The sequence below is a fragment of the Delphinus delphis genome, chromosome 15 (assembly GCF_949987515.2).
Source record: "Delphinus delphis chromosome 15, mDelDel1.2, whole genome shotgun sequence".
Lineage (NCBI taxonomy): Eukaryota > Metazoa > Chordata > Mammalia > Artiodactyla > Delphinidae > Delphinus > Delphinus delphis.
Window position 1 is genome coordinate 86,452,374 of NC_082697.1, and position 23,447 is coordinate 86,475,820.

The 23,447-nt window shown below is 51.3% G+C and overlaps 1 protein-coding gene across 2 annotated transcripts in view; it reads left to right on the top strand.

The window, feature by feature from the left end:
• Positions 1 to 4,903: 4,903 nt before the first annotated feature.
• The window catches only part of SNX8 (sorting nexin 8), a 39,161-nt gene continuing 20,617 nt past the window's right edge, over positions 4,904 to 23,447 (top strand). The window contains exon 1 of one of the 2 annotated variants that reach the window (XM_060032540.1): positions 4,904 to 4,997. In XM_060032540.1, coding sequence (XP_059888523.1) covers positions 4,904 to 4,997 — 94 coding nt within the window. Of the gene's footprint in view, positions 4,998 to 20,327; positions 20,691 to 23,447 lie in introns of those variants that run through there. The other variant, XM_060032542.1, reaches the window with a different exon arrangement.

The following is a 23,447-nucleotide window of genomic DNA, read 5'->3' on the forward strand; positions in this document are numbered from 1 at the left end:
AGTGGGTTTTCCTCAAGGGTTATTCCTTTTCCCACTCTTGGTCCACTGTGGACAGCCAGATTCCAAGCTGCTTCTGAAGGCTGGTAGGTTATCCCTTCATTAATGCTGATTTTATCTAGGAAGTTCAGGTCCATTCCCAGCCTTGCTGGGACCTAAGCCTTCCTCTCCTATTGCTTTAACCCGAGTTCCTAAGCCCTTTATTATTTCTGAAAGCCCTGTCGGTTTTTTGCTTCTGCTTTTGTTCATCCCTGTAACTTCAAGTTCCCCGTGTATCTGGCACCTTTTCTTGCTTTTGACTGTAACTACGTATTAAAAACAGTTTTGGGGGTAAAATGTTACCTAGCATTTCTGTATGTTTGGGGAAGAGGGTGAATATACTTTTGCATCAGTTCAGATCATCATAAGAAGTGTCTGATTTAGAACTTTACCTTTGAGGGACAGCTCTTTGGAGCAAGTAATATTGATATATCCATTTTACAGGTGAGCAGACTGAAGGAAGTCAAGTAGCTTGTCCAAAGTCTAATTCGGACAGCCAACATGTTTGAGATATTTAAAGCTTCCTGGGGCTCATGAAGGATGGGAGCAAATCCCTTTACTCCAGGTAGGATCTTGGAAAGGATATTTGGGAGGTACTGCCTGAGAAGGTAGCTCGTAGTGTCGCAGGAGGATTTGATTTCATGGTCTTCACAGTATTAAATGAGATGATACTGGTTCAGCACTTAGCACACTGCCTGTAACATAGTAAGTGGTAAAAAAATGTCTGGGGGCTTCCCTGGTGGTCCAGTGGTTGGGACTCCATGCTTCCACTGTGGGGGGCACGGGTTCGATCCCTGGTCAGGGAACTAAGATCCCGCATGCCGTGTGGCACGGCCAAAAACCAAAACAAAGTTTGGGACTATTGATATTATTAATTAATTAATTAATTTATTGGCCATGGCGTGTGGGATCTCAGTTCTCCCAGCAGGGATTGAACCTGTGCCCCCTGTAATGGAAGTGCGGAGTCTTAACCACTGGACCACCAGGGAAGTCCCTTGATATTATTAATGAAATTATTATATTTTTTTCTGCTTTTAGAGTCCTTCCCCTTCCCCACAGTATGATTTACAGAGCCATAAGCAGCTTTCCTACCAAGCCTCCTAAAACAAGAGGTTATGGGTGGGGACTTCCCTGGTGGCGCAGTGGTTAAGAATCCGCCTGCCAATGCAGGGGACACAGGTTCGAGCCCTGGTCCAGGAAGATCCCACATGCCGTGGAGCAGCTAAGCCCGTGTGCCACAACTACTGAGCCTGTGCTCTAGAGCCCACGAGCCATAACTACTGAAGCCTGCACGCCACAACTACTGAAGCCCGCACGCCTAGACCCCGTGCTCCGCAACAAGAGAAGCCACCGCGATGAGAAGCCTGCACACCACAACGAAGAGTGGCCCCCGCTCACCGCAAGTAGAGAAAGCCTGCGCGCAGCGACAAAGACCCCGCACAGCCATAAATAAATAAATAAATGAGAGGTTATGGGTGGACCAGAATTTCCTGATTAAGACTTTGAAGATAAATTGCTAGCTTTATAGCACAGGGGAAATGCCACCGGGGCTGTGGGGATGGTCTCTGGTACCAGGCAGCGTGGATCTGAATCCCAGACCTTCTGTCACCTCGCTCTGGGGTCTTAGTGTGTTGAAGTTCTCTGGCTGGACTGGAGGTAATCATACTACCATCTCCTAGATTTATCGTGAGGAGTTGATGCGTTTCTGAAGCAAAAGCATGTATACGAGTGCTCAGTACAGAGCAGGCACGTTCAGTAAAGGTCAGTGTGCTTAGTATGCAGTGCTGTTCATCAGACGTTCCCGGCTTCCTCTCTTCCGGGGTCATGGTAGTGTCCCACTTGTGGCTCGCTAGAGCCATGACACAAGTTCTGGCCAATGAACTTCGAGTAGAAGCGTTGTGTGTCACTTCTGGGCCAGAGCAGTTGAATGCTCCAGAGTACTTTCCCTTCATCAGGATGGCAGAAATTCCAGATGGTGGCTGCCCCCTTATCCCGGGTTTCGGGCTGACGAGGATGAACATAAACCTTCGTTGTTTCAGGCCTCTGAGATTTGAGATTGTTACTGCAGCATGATTGAGCCTCTCCTGACTAACATGTGAACTACTGTTAATATTTCTAGGATGTACTCCTCAAAGCATTTAGTAACTCTTTTGAAGCGTCCTTAGTAGGACTTGGAAATGCTTGCATTTTTGTAGGATAACAGATGGTAGCCCCTTTCGGCATGACTCCCTGTGTAGTGCGCCCCAACTTCAGTGCTCTGCATTCCGAGTTCTGTCAGTTTGCTTACAGAGTCCTCATTTTCCTGAATGGAAAGCAATAAAGGTGACTGCAAAAACATTAACAGTCTTAATGTAATTGGATTCTTGCCACTAATCAAAGGGTTTTAAAAATCAGAAATTCCTGGCTCCCCTGGTGGCGCAGTGGTTAAGAATCTGCCTGCCAATGCAGGGAACACGGGTTCCAGCCCTGGTCCAGGAGGATCCCACATGCCACGGAGCAACTAAGCCCATGCGCCACAACTACTGAGCCTGCGCTCTAGAGCCCGCGAGCCACAACTACCGAAGCCCACGTGCCTAGAGCCCGTGCTCTGCAACAAGAGAAGCCACAGCAATGAGAAGCCTGCGCACCGCAACGAAGAGTAGCCCCCGCTCGCCACAACTAGAGAAAGCCCACGCACAGCAACGAAGACCCAACGCAGCCATAAATAAATAAATGAATAAATAAATTTATTTTAAAAATCAGAAATTCCGTTTTCTATTTACCATTTCCTGAACGAAACAGAAATAGTATAAGGATTAGGCTTCTCTGGCGAGGATCTAAAGAAGTTACAGGCAGGCATATTTCAGCATGCTTCCCAAGCGCTCTCTCACCGTTAGAGATATCTGGCAGTGCAGCCCACAGCTCGTAAGGACTGAACTCCCTCTTCTGGAGGCATTCACAACCTGTCGCGTCGGAACCAGTGGTTCATTTTTCCTTCCACAGCACCCATGTTTCCAGCCCCAACACCCACTGCACTCTGTGTGGTGTGAGAATCCTGCTGTGTTCTGCTTCTCCATTCAATGCCAGCAGGAACTTTGGAGGGTGGGGATGTCTCCTGGTTATCCCTGTGTGGCGTCCCTCACTCTCCTCTCTCATGCCGTAAAAAATTCCATACCTAGCAAATGCTCAGGAAATGTTTGTGAGAATAAAACAAACGTTCAACTTAGAGCAGTGGTCTTCCACCTGGGCTGCCCCTTAGCGTCATCCAGGGAACTTTAAAAAACAAAAAATCCCGTGTCCGGGCCATACCCGAGACCAATTAAATCAGAACTCATGGGGGTGGGCTTCAGGCAGAGTATATTTGAGTGCTCCCCAGGTGATGAGTGCCGCCGAGATGCAGGACCACTGAACTGGAGGCTGTGTGACCATATGTCAGGGGTGTTAAAGTAAAATAATAAATGTCATGTGCTGTTATTCTTGAGTAATGTCTGACTTTACACTTGTTTAATGCTTCACAGTTTTCAAGGTGCAGTGAATGTTTAAACATTTAATAAAGATCTTCTAGTCTAGCAGGGGACAGAGATATGTATCAGATAATGCCAGGAAGTTAGACGGAGGCGGGGGGTGGGAGGGTGGGGGAATGTGTGTGCCCCAGTCTTGGGAGGGGAGAAAGTGCCCAGCACAGCATTCGATGCAAAACCAGCCTAAAGGAAGCCCATGGTGGCAGGAGGAAACGGCATCCCGCTGTGGCCTGGGAAAGCTGCTGTATGCCCACCTGTGGCAGAGGTACACCGCTTCTTCAGTTGTGCTGGGGCAGAGGATCGTGGTTGGTGCCAGCCCACAAAGAGGTCCGGTAGGTATAGCAAGGAGAACTAACTACCTGGGGAGACTGGGGCCCTTCCTAGGACCCTGACAGGGACCCTGGGCTCTTGATCGCTGTTACCAACTCCCTGGGTGTTTATAGGTGTCCCAGTTTTAGGAGGTCCAAGGTCCTTACTTTTGAAACCAGGCCCTCCCTAATGGAGCCCTACCAATCGCTCCAGCTTCCTCTTCTGCTCCCACTTTTAGCCTCGGGAAGACCACAGCGTTTGCAGCTGTGTGATGCCTCGGGGCCTTCGTGCCTGCGGGGACCCACTTCCTCCTTCTCCTGCTGAATTCCTCATTCCTCCAGCCTCAGCTCAGGCTCTACTCATCCTGGGATCCCTTCACCCCGGCAGGGCCGGAGGAGCCCTCTGGTACGGCGCTCCCACAGCCTTGTTTTGGAAGTCAGGACACTGGATCCATTCGGGTCGCCCGTCGTCCTCCAGACGGGGAAGGTACCAAATGCATCTTTGTATCCTCAGCACCCAGCACAGGGCCCGCCTGGCCTCCAGGCGACAGTCAGGAGACCTGAGCGAGTGAGCCAGTGAGTGAGTAAGAGGGTGGTAAGTGAACGAACGACTGAATGACGAGGTGGGTAAATGAGCGAATGAGCTAGTGGGTGAATGAATGAGCGGGTGAACGAGTGGGCGGACGAGAGGGTGCGCGTGTGAATAAATGAATGAATGACTGAGTGGGTTGCCTGAGTGAGGGCAGGTGGGGACTGAACGAGTGGGCGAGGGTGCCGGCGGCGAACAGGCGGGCTAGAGCGGCGGACGCGGGAAGGCTGAGCGCGCGCCCGGACCGCGCCACCTGCCCTACCCGGCGCAGCGTGGCCTGGGCGGGACGGGGCGGGGCGGGGCGAGGCGAGGCGAGGATGGGAGTGGGCGTGGCGAGGTCGGGCGTGGGCGTGGCAGGCCCTGGAGGGCGGGGATAAGCTGGGAGTGGGCGTGGTAGGCCCGGGTGTGGGCGGGGCGAGGCCAGGCAGAGCCCTGGCGGGCGCGGAGGAAGTCACGTGGCGCGCACTCACATGACTGGCGGCGCGATGGACCCGATACCCGCGGCCCCAGCAGCTGCAGCGGCTGAGCCGGAGGCAGACGAGGAGGCGGACCCGCCGGCGGCAGGTATGGCAGGCACCCACCAGGCCCCGCGCTGCTCCGGCCAGCGCCCCCCGAGACCCTGACGCCTTCGGTACTCTTCCAGTCGGCGGGCGGCCCGCGCCCCGCCGGGTCCCCCCTCCCACTCCCGCGTCCACGCCCAGGAGGGCGCGTGGCCGCGCGGCCCAGAGCCGGAGCACCTGTCCGGGTTTGCGCCTCGCCGCGCGCTTCTGCCCGCGTCTCCCCGAGACTGTCCGGGTCCCTGGGGGCCGCAGGGCCCGCCCGCCCCGCGCTTCCTGCTTGCCGGCCTGCCCGCCGCGTGGGGCGCAGTCCCAGGACCTGCCGGGTCTTGGCAAGAACTCTGGCCGCTCAAGACTTTAGTGTTCTCGAACGCCAGCCCTTCGTGTTTCTCCCTGAGTGCTTTTCTTAGCGGATGAGCGTGAGGCGTGCGTTTTCTAGGATGTCCCTGTTTAAAATGATACCCCCTCTAGTCCTCTAACTGGAGGATAGATGAAGGTGGGTGTTGGTGTGAGTTACTGCTGCTTCTTGGGGGGTGGCGGGGGCCCAAGGTTGGAAGCTGCGGCTGGGCCGTCTGGCGAGGTGTCCCTGAGGAGGCCATGCTTAGAGGTCTGGAGGGCTGCTGGACACCGGCTTCATTAGGGAGAAAAAGAGGCAGAAGTGGAGTGAAGCTGCTGGGGGCACGGGTGGCGTTGCGCCGGACTGACCCCGTTGTCATGAAGTCCCTTGGTGAGTCTGCGTCTCGGGAGCGGTCCCCACCCCGCCACCCACATTGGTCTTTAGTTACTTTTCCTTTCTCATGTAGCTGTGTAAGGAGAAGCATGTGATGGCTCTTGCTCGTGGTTAGAACACTGCGTTCCTGAGGTCACACGTTCGAGCCCAGGTGGGCCAGTCAGGTGGGCCAGTTGGCCCTCCTGTACCAGGGCCGCACGCTGGGCTCCCAGCGTTTGGGTGGGAATGGTTCTTCCCCCGAGGATTGTAAAGCAGCTCAGAGTTCCTGGATGTGATGGTTACTCAGGGGTCTCTTTGCAGGTACAGGGGCAGCCCTGACTTTCCTGCAGGGCTCACCCCCTGGCTGCTCTTGTGGTATCATCTACCACAGCTCTCCGAGACTGGCAGCGGGCCTTCCTTGGGGCCCTGGTGATTTTATTAGCCATCCTGGATGGCAGGTGAAATGGTAGAGGAAAAAAACCCCCAAAACCCCACAACCCAGAGGCAAGTGACTTGTCCACCGTGGGCAGTGTTAAGGGGGCATGTCGTGGTGTGGGTGGTGTTTGGAGGGGCTGGAGTCAGAAAATACAAGTCTTTGAGAATGAATTTTGTCCACAGATGATATATGTATCTCTCGTGCTTTAGCAAAGGTTTATTTTTGACTGTTGAAGAAGCAGTGGCTTATGGGTATACAGTGAATTTCCTCTTCTCTGGTGTTCTGTCCACACAGCCAGAGCCCACCGTTAGTGTTAATTGTGGGGATCCCGGGGGTCTAGGTCTTTGTAGTAGCTTTGGGATTGTCAGAAAAAATGGTGTTCACTGTGGTTTTCAGCCTCAACGGTCTTTTATATCATATTCTAATCCCTGGAAGCTTAAGCTATAAATGATAACTCCCTCCTGACAAATTGAACTTGCAATTGTGCAATACGTGGACAAACACCCAGAACATTATAGATTAAAGTCTCACCCCATTTGTGATCACCTCCTCTTACCAGTTTGGGATGCATCCTTTCATCGCTCTTTTCGTGTCTTATACATACGTGTACTCAGACAACGTACACCTCCTTGTGTGCTGTGCCCGTGTTTCCCTAGTGTAGTGTATTAGTTTTCTACTGCTGCTGTAACAAATTACCACAAACAGAGTGGCTTAAACAGCAAAAATTTATCATCTTACAGTTCTGAAGGTCAGTAGCCCCAAACAGGGTTCCCTGGGCTAAAATCCAACTGTGGACAGGGCTGCGTTCCCTCTGGAGGCCCTCGGGGAGAAGGCGTTTCTAGACCTTTTCCAGCTCCCAGATGCCTTCCGCATTCCTTGCCGGAGGATCCCCTTGCTCCAGCTACGGCGGGCCACACCTTTCTTGTCCTGTCACCTCTGATTCTCTTTCTTTTGTTCACTTCCTCCACTTTGAAGGACCCCAGCATTACATTGGGCCTACCTGCTAATCCACATCCTTTGCCCTCCTTTCACAGTCAGCTCATTAGCAGCCTAAACTTCATCTACACCTTTAATTCCCCTTTACTGTGGAATCTAACAGCTTCACACGTTCCAGGGCTTAGGATGCGAGTACCTTTAGGGGCCATTATTCTGCCTTAGATACCCGTGAGGAGTGGAATTGCTGGGTCATAGGGTTGCATATTTTTTGTTGTAACAAATCCTTACAAATTATCCTTTCTGGTGGCTATTACCAATTTATACCGGTAACAGCAGTGCATCTTTTCCCCATAACCTCATCACCATTTCATACCATTTTTTTAAAAAACTCCCTTCAGCATTAGAGAAATTAAGAACGTGTTTTATTTTTGTTTTAATTTCTATTTCTTCGATTATCAGTGAGGTTTAGTTTCTTATAATACTTTGCCCTTGTATGGCCTTCTGAACCGATTGTTCTTATTTTTTGCCCATTGTCTTAAGGGATTGTCTTTTTTTCTTTGATTTTTAGCAGTTCTTTTTGTATTTTGGACATAAACCTGTGGTGGGTTTTATATTAAAATCATTAACTATCAAAATATCTGACTGGACACTCTGTTTTCTGACTGTGCAGCGTGAGAGTTTGTTTCAGGTTACAGAGCTCAATGATTGTGCCTTAGAGTGACAGAGAATGAGGATGATGTGTGCTTGATTGTCTAATCTGATTTTTGCGATTGCATCATACACGGATAAAAAAAATATAGACAGATTACCACTGTGTATCCCAGCCCTGCTTTCCTACAACCCTGCGGACCTAAAGTTGGTTTTTATTTATTGATTTATTTATTTATTGGCCACTCTGTGCGGTTTGGGGGATCTTTGTTCCCTGACCAGGGATTGAACCCGAGCCCTTGGCAGTGCAAGTGCCTCATCCTAACCACTGGACCGCCAGGGAAGTCCCCTAAACTTGGTTGTTAGAACAAGGAAGAATCATCTTCACTTCCATTGGAGCGCCTCATTGGACGGTACTCCATACATCCCATTCGGTTAGGAAGCTCTGAGCCGTTTGTCTTCCCAAACCTCTGGCTGCCTCCTGGTTTTCTATGGGGTCAGGCCTGAACTCTGCTCATCCTCTGAGCGCCTCCATGACCGGCCGCACCCTCTCTGCATGCCTGCGCGGTTTCCACGCCCCTGTGCTCCCGCCACCACCCTCGCTGCTGCTGCTCTGCCTGTACACATCTGTTAGGCAAGTCATGAGCTGTCACTTGAGATGTGTGCATTTGACGGATTAAATTATACCCTTAAAGTACCATCTGCATTGGGGCAAAACACTTTCCCGTGGCAAAACAGCATTTCCCGGGGGAAATGTGGAAATCCCCCACATTTCCGTTGTCAACTCCTGACCGGCAGAAACCATTATTTTTCTTTACATCCTAGTATCTAGAATAGTGTCTGCTTTGTGGAAGGGGCTCTGATGTTGGAAAAGAATTACAGTTTTTTTTCCCCCCCGTGACATGCGGGATCTTAGTTCCCCGACCAGGGATCGAACCTGGGCCTCCTGCAGTGGAAGCTCGGAGTCCTAACCACTGGACCACCAGCGAAGCCCTAGAATTACATTTTTATTGTCAGTGTTTTTTAGGATAGGGTCACATTTTAGTTTGGTAACAATGGTAGCTATGCAGATATTATTTAAATTGGTGTTAATGGTCTTTGAGCTCCATCTCTTTCTCCCTTTCACACACACACACACACACACACACAATTTGCAAGGTAAAAGGTGTACATTTGAAGAAAGAGGAACTGAATCACTATTACACAGAACACGTTTTGCCAGAATTTGTGGTTAGCAAGAAAGTGATGTGTTCTGGGTTGGGAAATTCTGTTTTGGTTTATTTTTTCCTTCCTAAGAAAAATGCACCAGAAAAAGAGATGTCTGGCCTGCGGTGTGCTGGGGTGACGGGGAGGGGCTGGAGTGGTGAGTTGCTGGAGAGATGTGAGCCGCCTTCTGTGGCCCGCAGTGCATGTTAAGAGGAGCTGCCCTCGTGGTTAGAACCTGGGGCAAGTGAGCAGACAGGCAGCCTGGACCCTCGGGAATTCGAAGAGCTCGACCCTTGACCACGCACGTTACCCTCTGAAGGACTGTAGTGCTTTCATCCTTTGAACGTTTTTGTTGTAGAATCATTAAGAAGTCATAGCCAGACTTGGGGTAGACGTTCTTGGTGAAGGTACCAGTATTAAAACCTCACGTGGGACAGGCGGGCGCAGGAGGGCCCCAGACATGACCTGTGAGTTGAGCTCTAGGGGAAGCTGAGGCCACACTTGGCTCTATTTCCTGCTGGCCAGGTTGTAGGAGGACACAGGTGTCCTTGGGGTGTGTGGATAGGCATGTTGGCGGGGGCGGTGGGGGGTCCTTCAGCACTCTTAACGCAATTTGGAGTATGTGTGCTAAGCAAAAGGAAAGGGAAATTGCACGATTGATGAATTCCAGGGAAGCGTGGTAGGGACTGGAGACACATCTCTGAGAAGTACATTGACGTGATTTTCCGACAGTCTTCAACCTGATTGGTGCCAGTGAAGTTCTCTCCGACAAGTCTTATGAGTGGACCGTAAGCAGAGCAGTAAAGTTTCATGTGGTATGTGGCTTGGCACTTCGAGGAGATGTTGCTGTACAAGTAAGATAAGCGCAAATACAAACGTCTTGTAAAAGGGAGCTCACGGGTGAGCTCGCAGCTGCTGTGTTTAGCATGTTTCCTTTTTTCCTCTGCACACGCTTTTGGTACAGTTAACCTCAGGGTGTATTTACGTTTGGTTTGTTAGTCCGTTCGTTTCACTTAGCGTTAGTCTACGCCACCAAGAAGTTTTCATAATTCTCTATTTGACGTCTGTGTAGTAATGAATCCAGGAATGTACGTTTGTGCTTTTAAAGTGCTAACGTCGTAAAATTTGATCCTTTACGTTGGATCAATATTAAAAAAATGTCCTGATGCTTGCACTTGGTAAACAGAGTTTCTCTCCTGCTAAACTAGTTCCCCAGCCTAGAGGTGACCGCTGCTGTCAGCTGTGCGTGTTGAATCACAGTTTTAAGCTCAGTTGTTAGGCTTTGAGAGCCAGGGAGACGTCCTTAGGTGATCTCTGCCATGTCCTGTTAAGACCTTTTGCGAATACAAGTACCGAGTCCCAGCACCCTCCACTGAGGATGTTGAAAGAAGCCAGAGGAAATGCATACCACGAGACTCCTCTTATATTAAGTTCAAAGCCATGCAGAATTAGACTCTGCTGTGTGGGTTAGAATTAGACTCTGCTTACGCAGGTGATGAAAGTATAAATGAAGAGCAGGTGAAATGGCGTGAAAATGGGGCTGTGGTCGCCTCCGATAGGAGAAAGGAGGGTCTGCGGTCGCCTCCAATAGGAGAAAGGAGGGTCTGCGAGGTACAGGTCATGGGGGCTTCCAAGATCCCAGCCATCTTTTAATTTTTGACCTGGATAGTGGTTCCACATGTGTTTGATACATAGTTTTGTTAAACTGTCCATAGACATTTTATACCCGTGTGTGTGTGTGTGTGTGTGTGTGTGTGTGTGTGTGTGTGTGTGTCTGTTTCACAGTAGAAAGTGTTGGGGGGAAACCCAGTGTGTCCCAGATCCTGAGACATTAAGCGGACTTGCTAACAGCACAGTTTGACAAGCAAAGGTGGGTGCTGGGGACCTCGTTTTAAAACAGTTTTGTGGGAGTGTTGGTCTCCCTTAGTTTTCACTCTCGAGTTAGTATTGGAGGTGTATTTATAATGAAATGCATGTTTTGTCGAATTGACATCCACTCCTAATCTCCCTGGCTCCGCTGTGTCCGATGTCTGTGTCTGGGTATTATTGGCGCTGGCCCGGCCCGCTGGCGAGTCCAGGTGTTCCAGTGGCCCCTGGGACCAGCAGGAAGGAGGACCGAGACCCCAGGGCCGCTGGCATCTGTGTGGCAGCGGGAGGGATGTCTGGGAAAGTCACCTGCTGTTGAAAGTATGCAACTCTGGCAGAGGCCATCTGCTGAGACAAGAGTCAGGTGATACTCCTGACTTAGCACAGTTAATTATCTTCAGAACAGTAATTTCACCTCCCAGCTCCGGAGAAGTTCCAGTCCAGGCCGGGGGTGCAGGGATTTTCCAAGAACTGGCCACTCACTGCTGGGGTTTCGCACGAAAGGGAGATTTGAAATTGCGTTATCAGCGCTTCAGGACCCGAGGACGGTCTGTGCGTGGGCGTGGCGTGGGCGGGTCTTTATCTCGTGATGGCTTCTGCACGCTGAGTGTCCTTAGGACGGACGGTGACGTAGGGAGTCTGGTGGGAGTTTCTGCAAGAGGCTGTAGTTTGCCTCTGCCCCGTGGAAGGGGCCTGTTTCCCCGAGAGGGTCTCTGCTGGGCGCACAGAGTACCCCATCCTCTGCCCCCTTGCTGGGAGGGAGTTGTTTTGGGCCTTTGCAGAGCAGAGCGGTAGCGTTGTGTGGTAGCTGTGATGACTAAGCCTTTCAGAGCACCTGCCGTGTGCCAGAGGCCCTTCCTCGTGCCTGACATGTAAAGCAACTTAATCCTCTCAGTAATGCTAGGAGGCGAGGCGTCGCCCCACCCCTACTTTACAGATGGGGAAACCGAGGCACGCAGAGGCCGTAAGTTGCCCGGCACCTACAGCTAGTGGATGGCGGAGCTGGAGCGCCGTCCGGCGCGGCTCCGGCCCCCGGTGGGAGGGCTGCCCCGCGGACCCCTTTCAGGACCCCGTCTGGAGGCTTCGCTCCTGACTGCTGTAGCCAGTGTCTCCCGGACGGAGACCCTTCTGTCGTCAGGGGGTTTTTCCGAGGGGAGAGGTGGCTCCGTGAGCCTGTGCTCGCAAAGAGCACCCGAGGCCCTCGTGAGGCGTCGCGCTCTCTCTCCAGAAAGGGAGCGTCAGTGCTGGGCAGCGGTGAGGGTGCGAGCTCGAGCCTCAGCCCTGCACCCCGTCTGCTGAGCGTCCCCAAGATCAGTCCCGGGAGCGGGGCGTCGGCCGGGGGCTCGTCTCCAGCTGGCTTGGGCGCGAAAGCTCTCAAGGAACAGATCGCGTCGCGTGTGTTGCGACCCACGGGCCGAGTTCCCCCACCTGCTTGAGATGCTCGGATCACCCTGGGTCACGGGTTTCCGAGTTCTGGGCAGACAGGCACTGCATGAGAGTCCAGTCTTCATTGCCTGGAAACTGGGTCTCCACCATTTAGTGCAGAGGTTTCATTGTGGGGGGAAAACTGACTAACTAGTTTTCTTTCTGTGACATTTTTCACGGTTCCTAATTTGTTCATGCCAGTTTCCGAGGCCTTCCGTGTTCTGGTTGATTAATTGCATTCCTGGTCCTTTACCCCGCAGGCAGCTGGAAGGCAGGGGCCTTTTTTTAAAAAAAATTTAATTTTATTATTTACTTTTTATACAGCAGGTTCTTATTAGCTATCTATTTGATGCATATTAGTGTATATATGTCAATCCCAATCTCCCAGTTCGTCCCACCCCCTGCTCCCTCCCCAGGCAGGGGCCTTGTCTCACTCCTTGTGACCCCTTCTGTGGATCAGTAAGTATCTGTTTAAACGGATTTAATCGTATGTCCCTTGGCTTGTACTGTCGGTGATCGCTCGGAATTTTCTTCAAGGGACTGAGTGAGGCTGCGAACGCAGGTCGTCCATTTAGCCTCCGCTGGGATCGAGACACACTGAGCCTGCCAGATACTTTGGAGCGTGTTCACTTTCAGACGGAACCATCCAGGCCTGGGAGGAGGGTTTTTAAAAAAAGAAAACCAAAGCCAGATTGCACTTAGCTCAACAGAGATGAGTGTTCTTTGTGGAACTTTGAACTTCTACTTTGTGAGTTATTCCAAGATCTCCCGAGCTAGGTAAAGCAGTATTCTCTTTAAACTCTGGAAAAAGTCCCTGGGCCTCCCCACAGAAAAACATTCCGGAAAGGAGAGACCTAAGAGGCTTTCCGAGGGAGAGACTCAATGAACCCTTTCAGAAGCAGGTTTGGTGAGATTCACGGAGAAGCAGGGGTCCCGTGGCTGCCCTGCGGGTTCCTTTTGCTCCAGGTTGAGTCAGAGGAAATCATCTGATAGGTGACTCCTTTCGGGACTGGGCTTCAGTCTCGTGACGTCCTGAGGAAACAAACCAGTGATTTCCCCCTCTCTTTGTGCCTTGGCCCCTCGACTCTCCCTCGGGAAGGAATGGCCACTTTCGGCCGGAGAAGCCCCATCTGTGTGAACGTGAGTGGTTCACGTCCCTGGAGGTCCCAGGGGCAGTTGGCGCTCTGGGGATTCCCAGCAGAGTTTAGGGAGTCACATGGCAGGGGACCCAGTGCTTGAGGGAGCCACGTCCCCTGGCCAGCAGTTCGTTCATTTGCTGTGTGGTTTCATCTGGGCACAGGTCCTGTAAAAACCAGCCGCGTGCTGGAAGCCTTCACGCATAAACATGTATTTAACGTGCTTGTAGCCAGCCGGTAATGTAGACGGTGTTGTCCTCGTTTTAGAGAGGAGAAAACTGAGTGCAGGGAGGTGGGCGGCTCGTTCACAGCAGGCTTTGCACTGAGACCCTCTGGCCCCGGGCCCGGGCGTGGGGTGTGCCTGCCCCTGCGCCTCTCCTCGTTGTGGGCCTCGAATGAGGCCCTGTGAGTTCAGGAGGCAACAGGGATCTGGTGTCATCGGGTAACCTGGTGCAAGTTCAGGCCCCACGTGTCACCTGACTCTGCCCAGGCAGGCGGGCCATGCTGCCGGCTGGGCCTCCAGTTTTCACGTCTGTGAAATGGGGTCACAGTACCTACTGAGACTGCTTGTAGGACTCAAGAGGTGTTATATAAGCACCCGGAAGGTTCAGACACTGGTCGTGGCCCTTGCTGTAGTGGTGGTCGATACGGCACACAGCCGTCCAGGTGACCGTCTTCGTCCCTGCCTTTGAATTCATGGGAAGGGGTAGAAGAGGGGAGAAAGCACTTTATTCAGGGGAACCGGACTGGTTTCTTAGCTCTCAGTGGCTGCTTCCACTCCGACTGACTTGCAGCTTCAGGCCACCCCACGGAGGTCCACAGGGTCCTGAGTGTGGCCACTTGAAGTTTCTGTGGCAACATCACCAGCTCAAATTTTCTTACCTGTGCCTGAAACCCAACCGAAGGATGTCACAGGTGGATGGTATTTTCCCTTCTTAGCAGACACCTTCTTTAAGATTGCGAGCTGTGTTCCAGGCACAGTGCTGGGGTGGGAGGATACTTAGTTTGTATTCACAAGAGCTAGAGAGAAGAAGAGAAGGAATTCATAAAGCGTTTTTAAAAGCTTTACTGAGATGCAACTTTCGCCCATTTCAAGGGTACAGTTCAGTGATTTTCAGTGTATTCCAGGAGTTCCGCAGCCTTCGCCACAATTGATTGTACAGCACTGTCATCATCCCGTACCCGTTAGTAGTCACTCCCCATACCCCCAAGCCCCTCTTCCCCCAGCCTAGACCACCACTGCTCTTTCTGTCTCTGTAGATTTGCCTGTTCTGGAAATTTCATATAAATAGAACCATATGATTTGTGGTCCTTTGTGACTGGCTGTTTCACTCAGCACAGCGTTTTCAAGGTCCATCTGGGTTGTGGCGTGGGTCAGTACTTCATTTCTTTCTGTGGCTGAAGAATATTTCGTTGTATGGATAATTCACATTTACTTATCCATTCATCGGTCCACGGACATCTGGGCTGTCTCCGTGTTTTGGCTGTTATGACTAATGCTGACGTGAACATTCATATACAAGTCTCTGTGTGGGCATAGGGTTTCATTTTCCGTGGGTGTACACCTAGGGATGGAATCATTGGGTCACATGGTAACCCATGTTTAACCTTTTGAGGAACTGCCGGACGGTTTTGCAGCAACCTTTGAGGGTTCCAACTTCTCCACATCCTCACCAACACTTGTTATTGCCCTTTTGATTATATCCATCCCAGTGGGTGGAATCTCATGTGGTTGGTCATCTTTTCATGTGCTTGTTGGCCTTTTGTACATCTCCTTTGGAGAAATGTCTATTCAAATCCTTTGTCAATCTTTAAAATTAGGTAGTTTGTCTTTTTTTTTTCGCGGTACGTGGGCCTCTCACTGTCGTGGCCTCTCCCGTTGCGGAGCACAGGCTCTGGACGCGCAGGCTCAGCGGCCATGGCTCACGGGCCCAGCCGCTCCGCGGCACGTGGGATCTTCCCGGACCAGGGCACGAACCCGCGTCCCCTGCATCGGCAGGCGGACTCTCAACCACTGCGCCACCAGGGAAGCCCGGTAATTTGTCTTTTTAAAAAACTTGAGTTATAAGAATTCTTTATGTATTTTAGACCCAAGTCCCTTATCAGATACACGGTTTACAGATGATTTCTCCATTTCTGTGGGTAGTCTTTTTACTTTCTTCATGGTATTTTTACAGCACACCAGTTTTTAATTTTGACGAAGTTCAGTTCATCTGTTTTGTTCTTCAGTTGATGCTTTTGGTGTCGTCCCTAAGAAAGCTTTGCCTAACCCAAGGTCATAAAGATTTACTCCTATATTTTCTGCTGAGAGTTTTGTAGTTTTAGCTCTTACACTTAGGGCTGTGGTCCATTTGGAATGAGTTGTTGTGTATGGTGTGAGGAAGGGGTCTGGTGTCCTTCTGTGGCATTTGGAAACCCGGTTGTCCATCATAAAGAACTCTTGGGGTGCACGTGCTGTGTGCCACCCCTGTGCTAGGCGGTATTAGGGAATCAAAGCGCCCTGGAGGGGGTTATGGGGTGTGTGGGAGAAACCCGGGAACGCGATGGGTTAGGAAAGCTCAGGGCGTCCTATAGGGCGTCCAAGCCAGTCACGAGGGCAGGAAGGGGGCAGCGACTGCAGCTGGGGCTCGGGGGACACTTCACTGCTGAAGGGGTGTCTGAACTGAGCTTCGGAGGCCGGACGGGATTCAGTCTGGGAAGTCTCAGCTAATGAGTACCAGAGGGCTTGGAGGGACCTTAAGAGAGAGTTTATATCTTGCTTCAAGGTAAAAACACTTAAACCTTCGCAGGAAGGTGAAACACCTGCGTCTCTTGCTGTGTAGGTTGGTTACCCTCAAGGCACGTTACAGCTTTCTGTAATCAGGGGTTTTGCCTTCTATTCTTTGGGGGGATAAAAGGATATAGCTGTAACCTGGCAGAGAGGCCGTGAGGGGGGGTGTGGGAGGATGTCACTGCCAGCTTGACGGTGTCACTGCTCCAGGGCTCCGCGTGGCCGTGCGTGTTAACAGCTGTCCTGTGTGAGCAGCTCTTCCTTCTTGCTGCAGCTCACCGAGGTGTGGTTCCTGTCACCGGTGAGGCCTGAGTGCGACTTGCGTGGGTGGGGCGGGCATGGGGCTGTCACCCTGCCTAGGAGAACACAGTAGGCCTTCTTGCTGCTGCGAATTGGAGTCCTTCTTTCCATCCACAGATGCTCCTTGAGCGCTCACTGTGTGCCGGGCACTGTTGTTGATCGCTGGGATACTAACTGAACCATATAAGCGGAAAGGCCTGCCCTCGAGGGGCTGATGTTCTCGTAGCGGGAGGTGGACGGTACTCGGCACACGCAGCGAGTCGTCGACGCACGGGGGCAGCTGGGGCGCAGGGCCGTTGTCCCTGAGGAAATGGCACTGAGAGTGAGTTTTGCACCAGGATTCGAAGGAGGTGGCCTGGTGGATTTCTGGGAGGAGAACCCTGGCAGAAGGGACGACAGGTGAAGGTGCCCGGGCCAGCAGCAGCGCGCTGCGTTCACGGGGCGGCCGGGCAGCTGGTGTGGCTGGAGAGAGGGGAGCAGGCGGGTGGGGGGTTTGCTGGCCGAGAAATGTGAAGGGGCGTTTTGTGGGGGGCGGTGGTGGAGCTGGGGAAACCCCGCGTTCGGAGCTATTCTTAGCGGTTGCCATTCTGATCCTCAGTTAGGAAACTTTAGTTTTTTTTGTAATGCTGCCAGGAAACACGCACAGATCACTGAGGTGACTGCAGTAACTCCAAGGGGGTTTTCTGAAGAGAGTGCTGGTGAGGTAGTATGGTTCACGTGGGGAGATAAAAGCCTTTTGGGAAGCGTCTGTGAGCAGGAAAAAAATGTGGAATTCTTTAGGAGTGGATTCTAAGGATAGAATAAAAAATAGGGCAAACATTTTGTGAACAGTGATATTCTTCATGCTGTTTTTAAGAGCAGAAGCAGTTAGGAGAACGGCTAAGTGATTTTAGTTCCGTATCTAAGTCATTACTCAGTCTTTACAGGTAATAGTCTTAATACCTTCGAAAATACGGAGCAGTGTTGTGAAAGGAGAGAACTCAAGGTAAAAATGGCAGATGAATTGCGACTGTATTCAAGAGTCAAGGGCCCAGCAGGGCGAGGAAAACCGGACGGAAAGAGTGAGTGTCGGCCAGCACGGGAGGCGGCTGGAACCCCTGCTGCTGGGAGCGTAAACTGGCTCAGTTACTTGGAAAACTGGAATTATTTACTGAGCTGCACATACGAAACCCCAGGATCCAGTAATTTCACTCTCAGGAATGTACCGAACAGAAATGCGTACATGCGTCCACCGACGTGCCGCTGCTGGCGTGTTCGTAGCAGCAGCGTGTGAAGCTGCCCAGATGCCGCGTGGCCGCAGAATGAGTAAGAGGCCCCGGCTGATCACACCGCGGGATCCACAGCAAGAAAGTGGACCGTCTGTACCCCGTGAGCCACGCGGACGGGCTGTACACACCAAGAGTGGAGGAAGTCAGAAACAGAGGGACTCAGGGCTCGAGTCCACGTGTGTGGTGTCAGTAAAGAACCAGGCAGAGGTAACCTGTGGCTTTGGAAGTCTCTCCCCTGGGGAGAAGGGAGCGTGAGGGGTGCCTTCCTTTATCCAGGTGCTGTTACCCTGATGTGTATATTCATTGAGCTGAACGGTTTTGAGATGTTCGCTTCTCTGTGAGCACGCTCTGTTTCAATATAAAAGGGTTTTAAAAGCCAGTGGGAAAAGAAAGGAATTGTATGTTTATTGTACATAATGGAACACAATGTTTGCATGGACTTCCTGGACACTTATGTAGAGAAAGTGCACAGACCTGCCTGGAAATCGTACCCATCAGCTCTAGGGTGGTGGTTACTGTGGAAGAGGAAGAAGGGGGTCGGGAGGATGGTGTGCATGTGTAACATTTTGTTTATTAAAAATTCTTTTCAGCAAAAAATAGGGCACAGTGTCCTCTTTAGTGAAATCTTGGTGGACACGTGGGTTCTGATGTTTCCTGTATGTTTGAAGTATTTCACAACAAAAATACATGTATTTAAAAGGATAGGATTGAAGTGAGACAGTTTTCCTAGTGATTATCTGACTGGCTGGGAATTTAGGAGGTTTTTGCTTCTACAGAAAGGTTGAAGGAAACGTGGTCACGGAAGCTTGGAAACACGCTTGGTATTTGAAAACTGTGTCACATCACAACCCTGCGCACGTGGAGGAGAGTGCACACAGTGAACACGGATGTGTATAGATTGCTGGCTTGGAGAGATTTCCTTTATTTCAAGATGTTTTTTTTAAATGGAGTTTTAAAAATTTATTTATTTATGGCTGCGTTGGGTCTTCGTTGCTGCACGCAGGCTTCAATAGTTGTGGCTCGTGGGCTCAGTAGTTGTGGCTCACGGGCTCTAGAGCGCAGGCTTAGTAGTTGTGGCACATGGGCTTATTAGTTGCTCCGCGGCATGTGGGATCTTCCCGGACCAGGGCTTGAACCCGTGTCCCCTGCATTGGCAGGCGGATTCTTAAACACTGCGCCACTAGGGAAGTCCCCTTATTTCAAGATATTGTAACGTTACCTAAAATAGGTTATTAAAAGAAAAGTAAACCTTAAAGTTGATGAAATTGAGGCCATGCACAGTTTGTTCAGTTGAGCTCCTGAGTTAGGGACAATCAAAAGCTGGTTGGTGACGGATCGCTTCTTAGGGCGAGCTGACCACAGGTGGGGCAGCTCTGCTTCCTGGCGTTGGGGGGCGTTCCTGACATTCCCTGGCCCTGGAGCTGCTGAATCCTCATTTCTGAGGCCATGGCCACGATAAGGATGAGGAAGCTTCTGCTTCCATTTCCTGAGAACAGTTTGTTAACTGCAGAATAACAGTGTAGCTTAGAGAAGTTTTCAAAGGTTGAAACAGTTTCATGAGCCTGAGAAGGAATATTCAGGTTGAAAATGGTGTCTGCTGACCCCGTTTCGTGTTCTTTCGGTGAAAAGGTTGTCGTCTGGAATGTCGTTGGTTCCGCATTTGACGAGTGCAGAAAGTACGGTGGCAGCATCTGTGCACCTCTGCGTTTTGTTAGATGAGGGACACGGGTCTGGGTGAGGCCCTGAATTCCTCCCCGCTGGTCGCCCTGTGACACTGGTTCTCGCACTGTGGCCCCGGGATCAGCAGCAGCATCTGGGAGCTTGTTACAAATTCAGATTCTTAGGCCCCGCCCTAGACTCTGGGACTGGGGCCCAGCAATCTGTGTTTTTTTAAGTGTAAAACATACATAATGTAAATTTTAACCGTTTTCAGGCGCACAGGCCTGTGGCATTAAGTACATGCATATTGTTGTGCCTCCTTTGATAGTATCCATCTCTAGAACTTACTCATCTTGCAAGATGGAAACTCTGCCCCATTGAACACTCCCTCTCCATCCTCCTGTCCCGCAGCTCCAGGTCCCCACCATCTGCTTTTTCTATGAATTTGCTCTCGGGACCTCACGTGAGTGGAATCATACATTGTCTTTTATTTTATTTTTTTTTTGCGGTACACGGGCCTCTCACTGCTGTGGCCTCTCCCGTTGCAGAGCACAGGCTCCGGACGCGCAGGCCCAGCGGCCATGGCTCATGGGCCCAGACGCTCCGCGGCACGTGGGATCTTCCCGGACCGGGGCACAAACCCGTGTCCCCTGCATTGGCAGGCGGACTCTCAACCACTGCGCCACCAGGGAAGCCCCATACATTGTCTTTTTGTGTCTGGCTTATTTCACTGGACATGATGTCCTCAAGGACCATCCACGATGTGGCATGTGTCAGTACTTCCTTCTTTTTTAAGGTTGAATAGTGTTCCATTGTGTGGATGGACCGCATTTTGTGGATGCATTCATCTGTCAGTGGATGCTTGGGTAGTTCCACCTTTTGACTACTGTGAATAATACTGCATTGAACATGACTGTGCAAATATGTCTTCTAGTTCCTGCTTTCAGTTCTTTTGGGTACAGACCCAGAAGTGGAATTGTGTCTCCTATGGGGATTCTATATTTAATTTTTTGAGGAACTGCTGCACTGTTTTCCACGGTGGCTGCACCAACTTTTACGGTCCTACCAGCCACACAAAAGAATTCCAATCCCTCCACGCCCTTGCCAACACTTTTCTTTCTTTTTTTTTGTTTTGCGGTATGCGGGCCTCTCACTGCCGTGGCCTCTCCCACTGCGGAGCACAGGCTCTGGACGCGCAGGCTCAGCGGCCATGGCTCACGGGCCCAGCGGCTCCGCGGCATGTGGGATCTTCCTGAGCCAGGGCACGAACCCGCGTCCCCTGCATCGGCAGGCGGACTCTCAACCACCGCGCCACCAGGGAAGCCCCCTCTTCTTCTTTTGGTAAGAGCTGTCTTAACCTCCAGCGTGCGGCGAGCCCGCAGGTGATCCTGAGGCGTGCTCAGTCTAGAGACTTCAGCTCCTGTGGCTGTGCTGTGTCTCGCTGGTCCCTGCCCTGCCCGCATCTGGTGAACCAGCAGGCGAGGATGGCAGTGGTGGTGGAACCCTGAGCGCGGAGTCCATCGGAGGACATGTTCGTATGCACCTGCCACTAAACGAAGAAAATAGGGGCCTTCCGCACTGGCTGCCTTTGGGGCCACGGGACCTCTCATGGCTCGAAAGGCACTTCACACTGAGGGCTGCTCTGCCAGCAGGGAGGACCCCAGGGCCGCCTGGGCTGGGCGGGGTTGGGAGGTTCTCCTAGTGCTTAGAGCAGCACCCCACTTGGGCCGGCAGGGATCGTGTGGGGCAGCCGGGCTGGCCTTGGCCCCCGTGGGTGGCGCCCTGTGCTCCCTGTGCGGGGTCTCCCAGTCTGGACTTCCGTGTTGGTCAGCATTTGCTGAGGTTTGCTTAGATAAAGCAGGGGTGTGTGCGAGACAGAGTGGTTTATTCAGCAAATCCTGTTTGTTTCCCAAAGCTTTGTTTGGGGGTAAGGACCCCAGATGTCAGCTGCTAACAGAACACGTGGGGTTAGACGTCTTGGGATGCATCCCAGTGGCAGCATTACTGCCTAAAGGTTCTGACGGAAGTGTGTTGGGAAGGATAGTTGGTCTGTGTGTGTGTTGGAAGCTTCATTGCTTTGATTTGTGGATAACCGACTTGGAGAATCGCAGAATCTCAGAGCTGAATGGGTGTCAGATAGATACTCTAGCTGGCTGTTTCCCTTTCCATGCTGTGTGGCTTGGGGTCACACAGTGCGCTGGTGGCTGGCCTGGGAGTGATGCAGCTCCTTGTCACTGTCACCCTGGAGCCGGCGGAGCGAGATATCCAGAGAGGAGGGGAGCGTGAGGCCCTGACCCGTGGGCCAGCCCAGAGCCAAGGGCCCGACACCTGTTGTCGTGGGGGAGCACGTGCTACGTTTTACTCAGCAGACGTAGAGACTCTCTTGGGATTGGAACACATGAGGTCTGGGCTGGAGCCAAGGGTTGCCGAATGTGTCGGGGAGCTGGTTATCTGAGCTCTGCTGTCTCGTTCTGTGCCCACAAGGGCCATCCGTGTGGGCCGGCGTTAGCCCGATTCTCAGCCTGCGGGTCTGAGCGCTGCTTCCTGGCCCAGTGTCAGGACAGTGGGTGGCTTTTCAAGGCCGGGGCTTCCGACTCCAGGGCACCCCATGGTAGAGTAGTTTTGTACTGGAAAGTTTGGAGGGAACACCCTTGGAGAGGCCTGTTGGAAAGCTCAGAGGCTGTCACTCGCCAGCCACACTGCTGGGGACGTCTGAGGTCAGAGCCAGCCTTTGCCCACCACCGTTCATCAGGGGCCTGGCTGGCCTCTCGTCCGAGCTGTTTCATCTCTGAGGGGCTGGCTTGGGGGACGGTGCCTCTTCCAGGCCCTGGTCTCATGGGGCTGCTTAAACTGGCATAGGAGGCTCCATTTGATAAGTCCTGCCGGTGACCTTGGCATGACACCCTGGGTCAACCAGAATCTCCTCCCTGCATTCCTGCCCTTTCATCAGCCTGTGGTCCATCACATGACAGTGCGGCCTGTCTGAAATGGCCTTTTTCCCTTCTTTTTTGCTCTTCAGTTTTTTTTTTCTTTGAAAATATGGGTGTCTTAGTTTAGTAAATTGATGTTTGGGATGGTGGCTTTCTTGTGATTGAAACTTCTGCAAAGGGGTTGTTCTCAAGGTGGTTGAGAGTAATGTCTCTGGTTTAAAATGTGTCTTTTGAGTTGTCTTTTAAACCCTCCGGCGATCAGAGTTCGCATTTCTCAGCAGCATGTGATCATTGGGTAATCATTACTGAGCTTACATTCTGTCTTGGGACATTATTTTAATCATCAGGAAAATCATAAATTTTCTCTATTGAGCATGTGTGAGTTTTTATCTTACATAAAAATGTTAATAGAGACCCCGGTGCTCTCCCAGTGATCTTCCCCCATTAATTGAAGTCTTCCTCCGTTCTTCTGTTACAGCTTTCTTCTACATTAAATAAGTATTTTCTAGTGTTCCATTTACGTTCCCACATAGTTTTGGCTATTATACTTTTTGGGGGTTATTTTCTAGGTGATTGCCGTGGGAGTTACAGCTCCCATATTTATAACCGTCTAGCGAGTCATTTCTCTCCTGTTGCTTTCAGGGTTTTCTCATTGTACAGTTTGAACGGTTTCATTATGATGGGTCCAAGTGTGGATCTCTTCAGTTTATCCTAGTTGGGATCTTTTGAGTTCTTGGGTTATTTACATCACACTTGGCCATTACTTATTCAAGCGTGCTCTCTCAACCTTTCTCCTTTGGGGATTTTTGTTACGATTATGCTGGTCTGCTTGGCGTGTCCCACACGTCTCTGAGGAGCGGTTCGTGTTTCTGCATCCTTTTTCCTTTCTGTCCATCAGACTGGAAAAAACAATCTCAATTGGCCCAACCTCAGGTTTGCTGGTTCTTCTTTCTGCTCACTCAGATCTGCTGTTGTGACTCTGGTGAATTTTTCAGCTATTGAACTTTTCAGCTCCAGAATTTTTATGTTTCTTTTTTTTAATAATTTCTGTCTGTTTATTGATATTCCCTGTGAGTGAGGTGTTGTTCTCATACTTTCCCTTAGTTCTTTAGAGATGGTTCCCTTTAGTCCTTTGAACGTATTTCAAATAGCTGATTTAAGGTCCTTA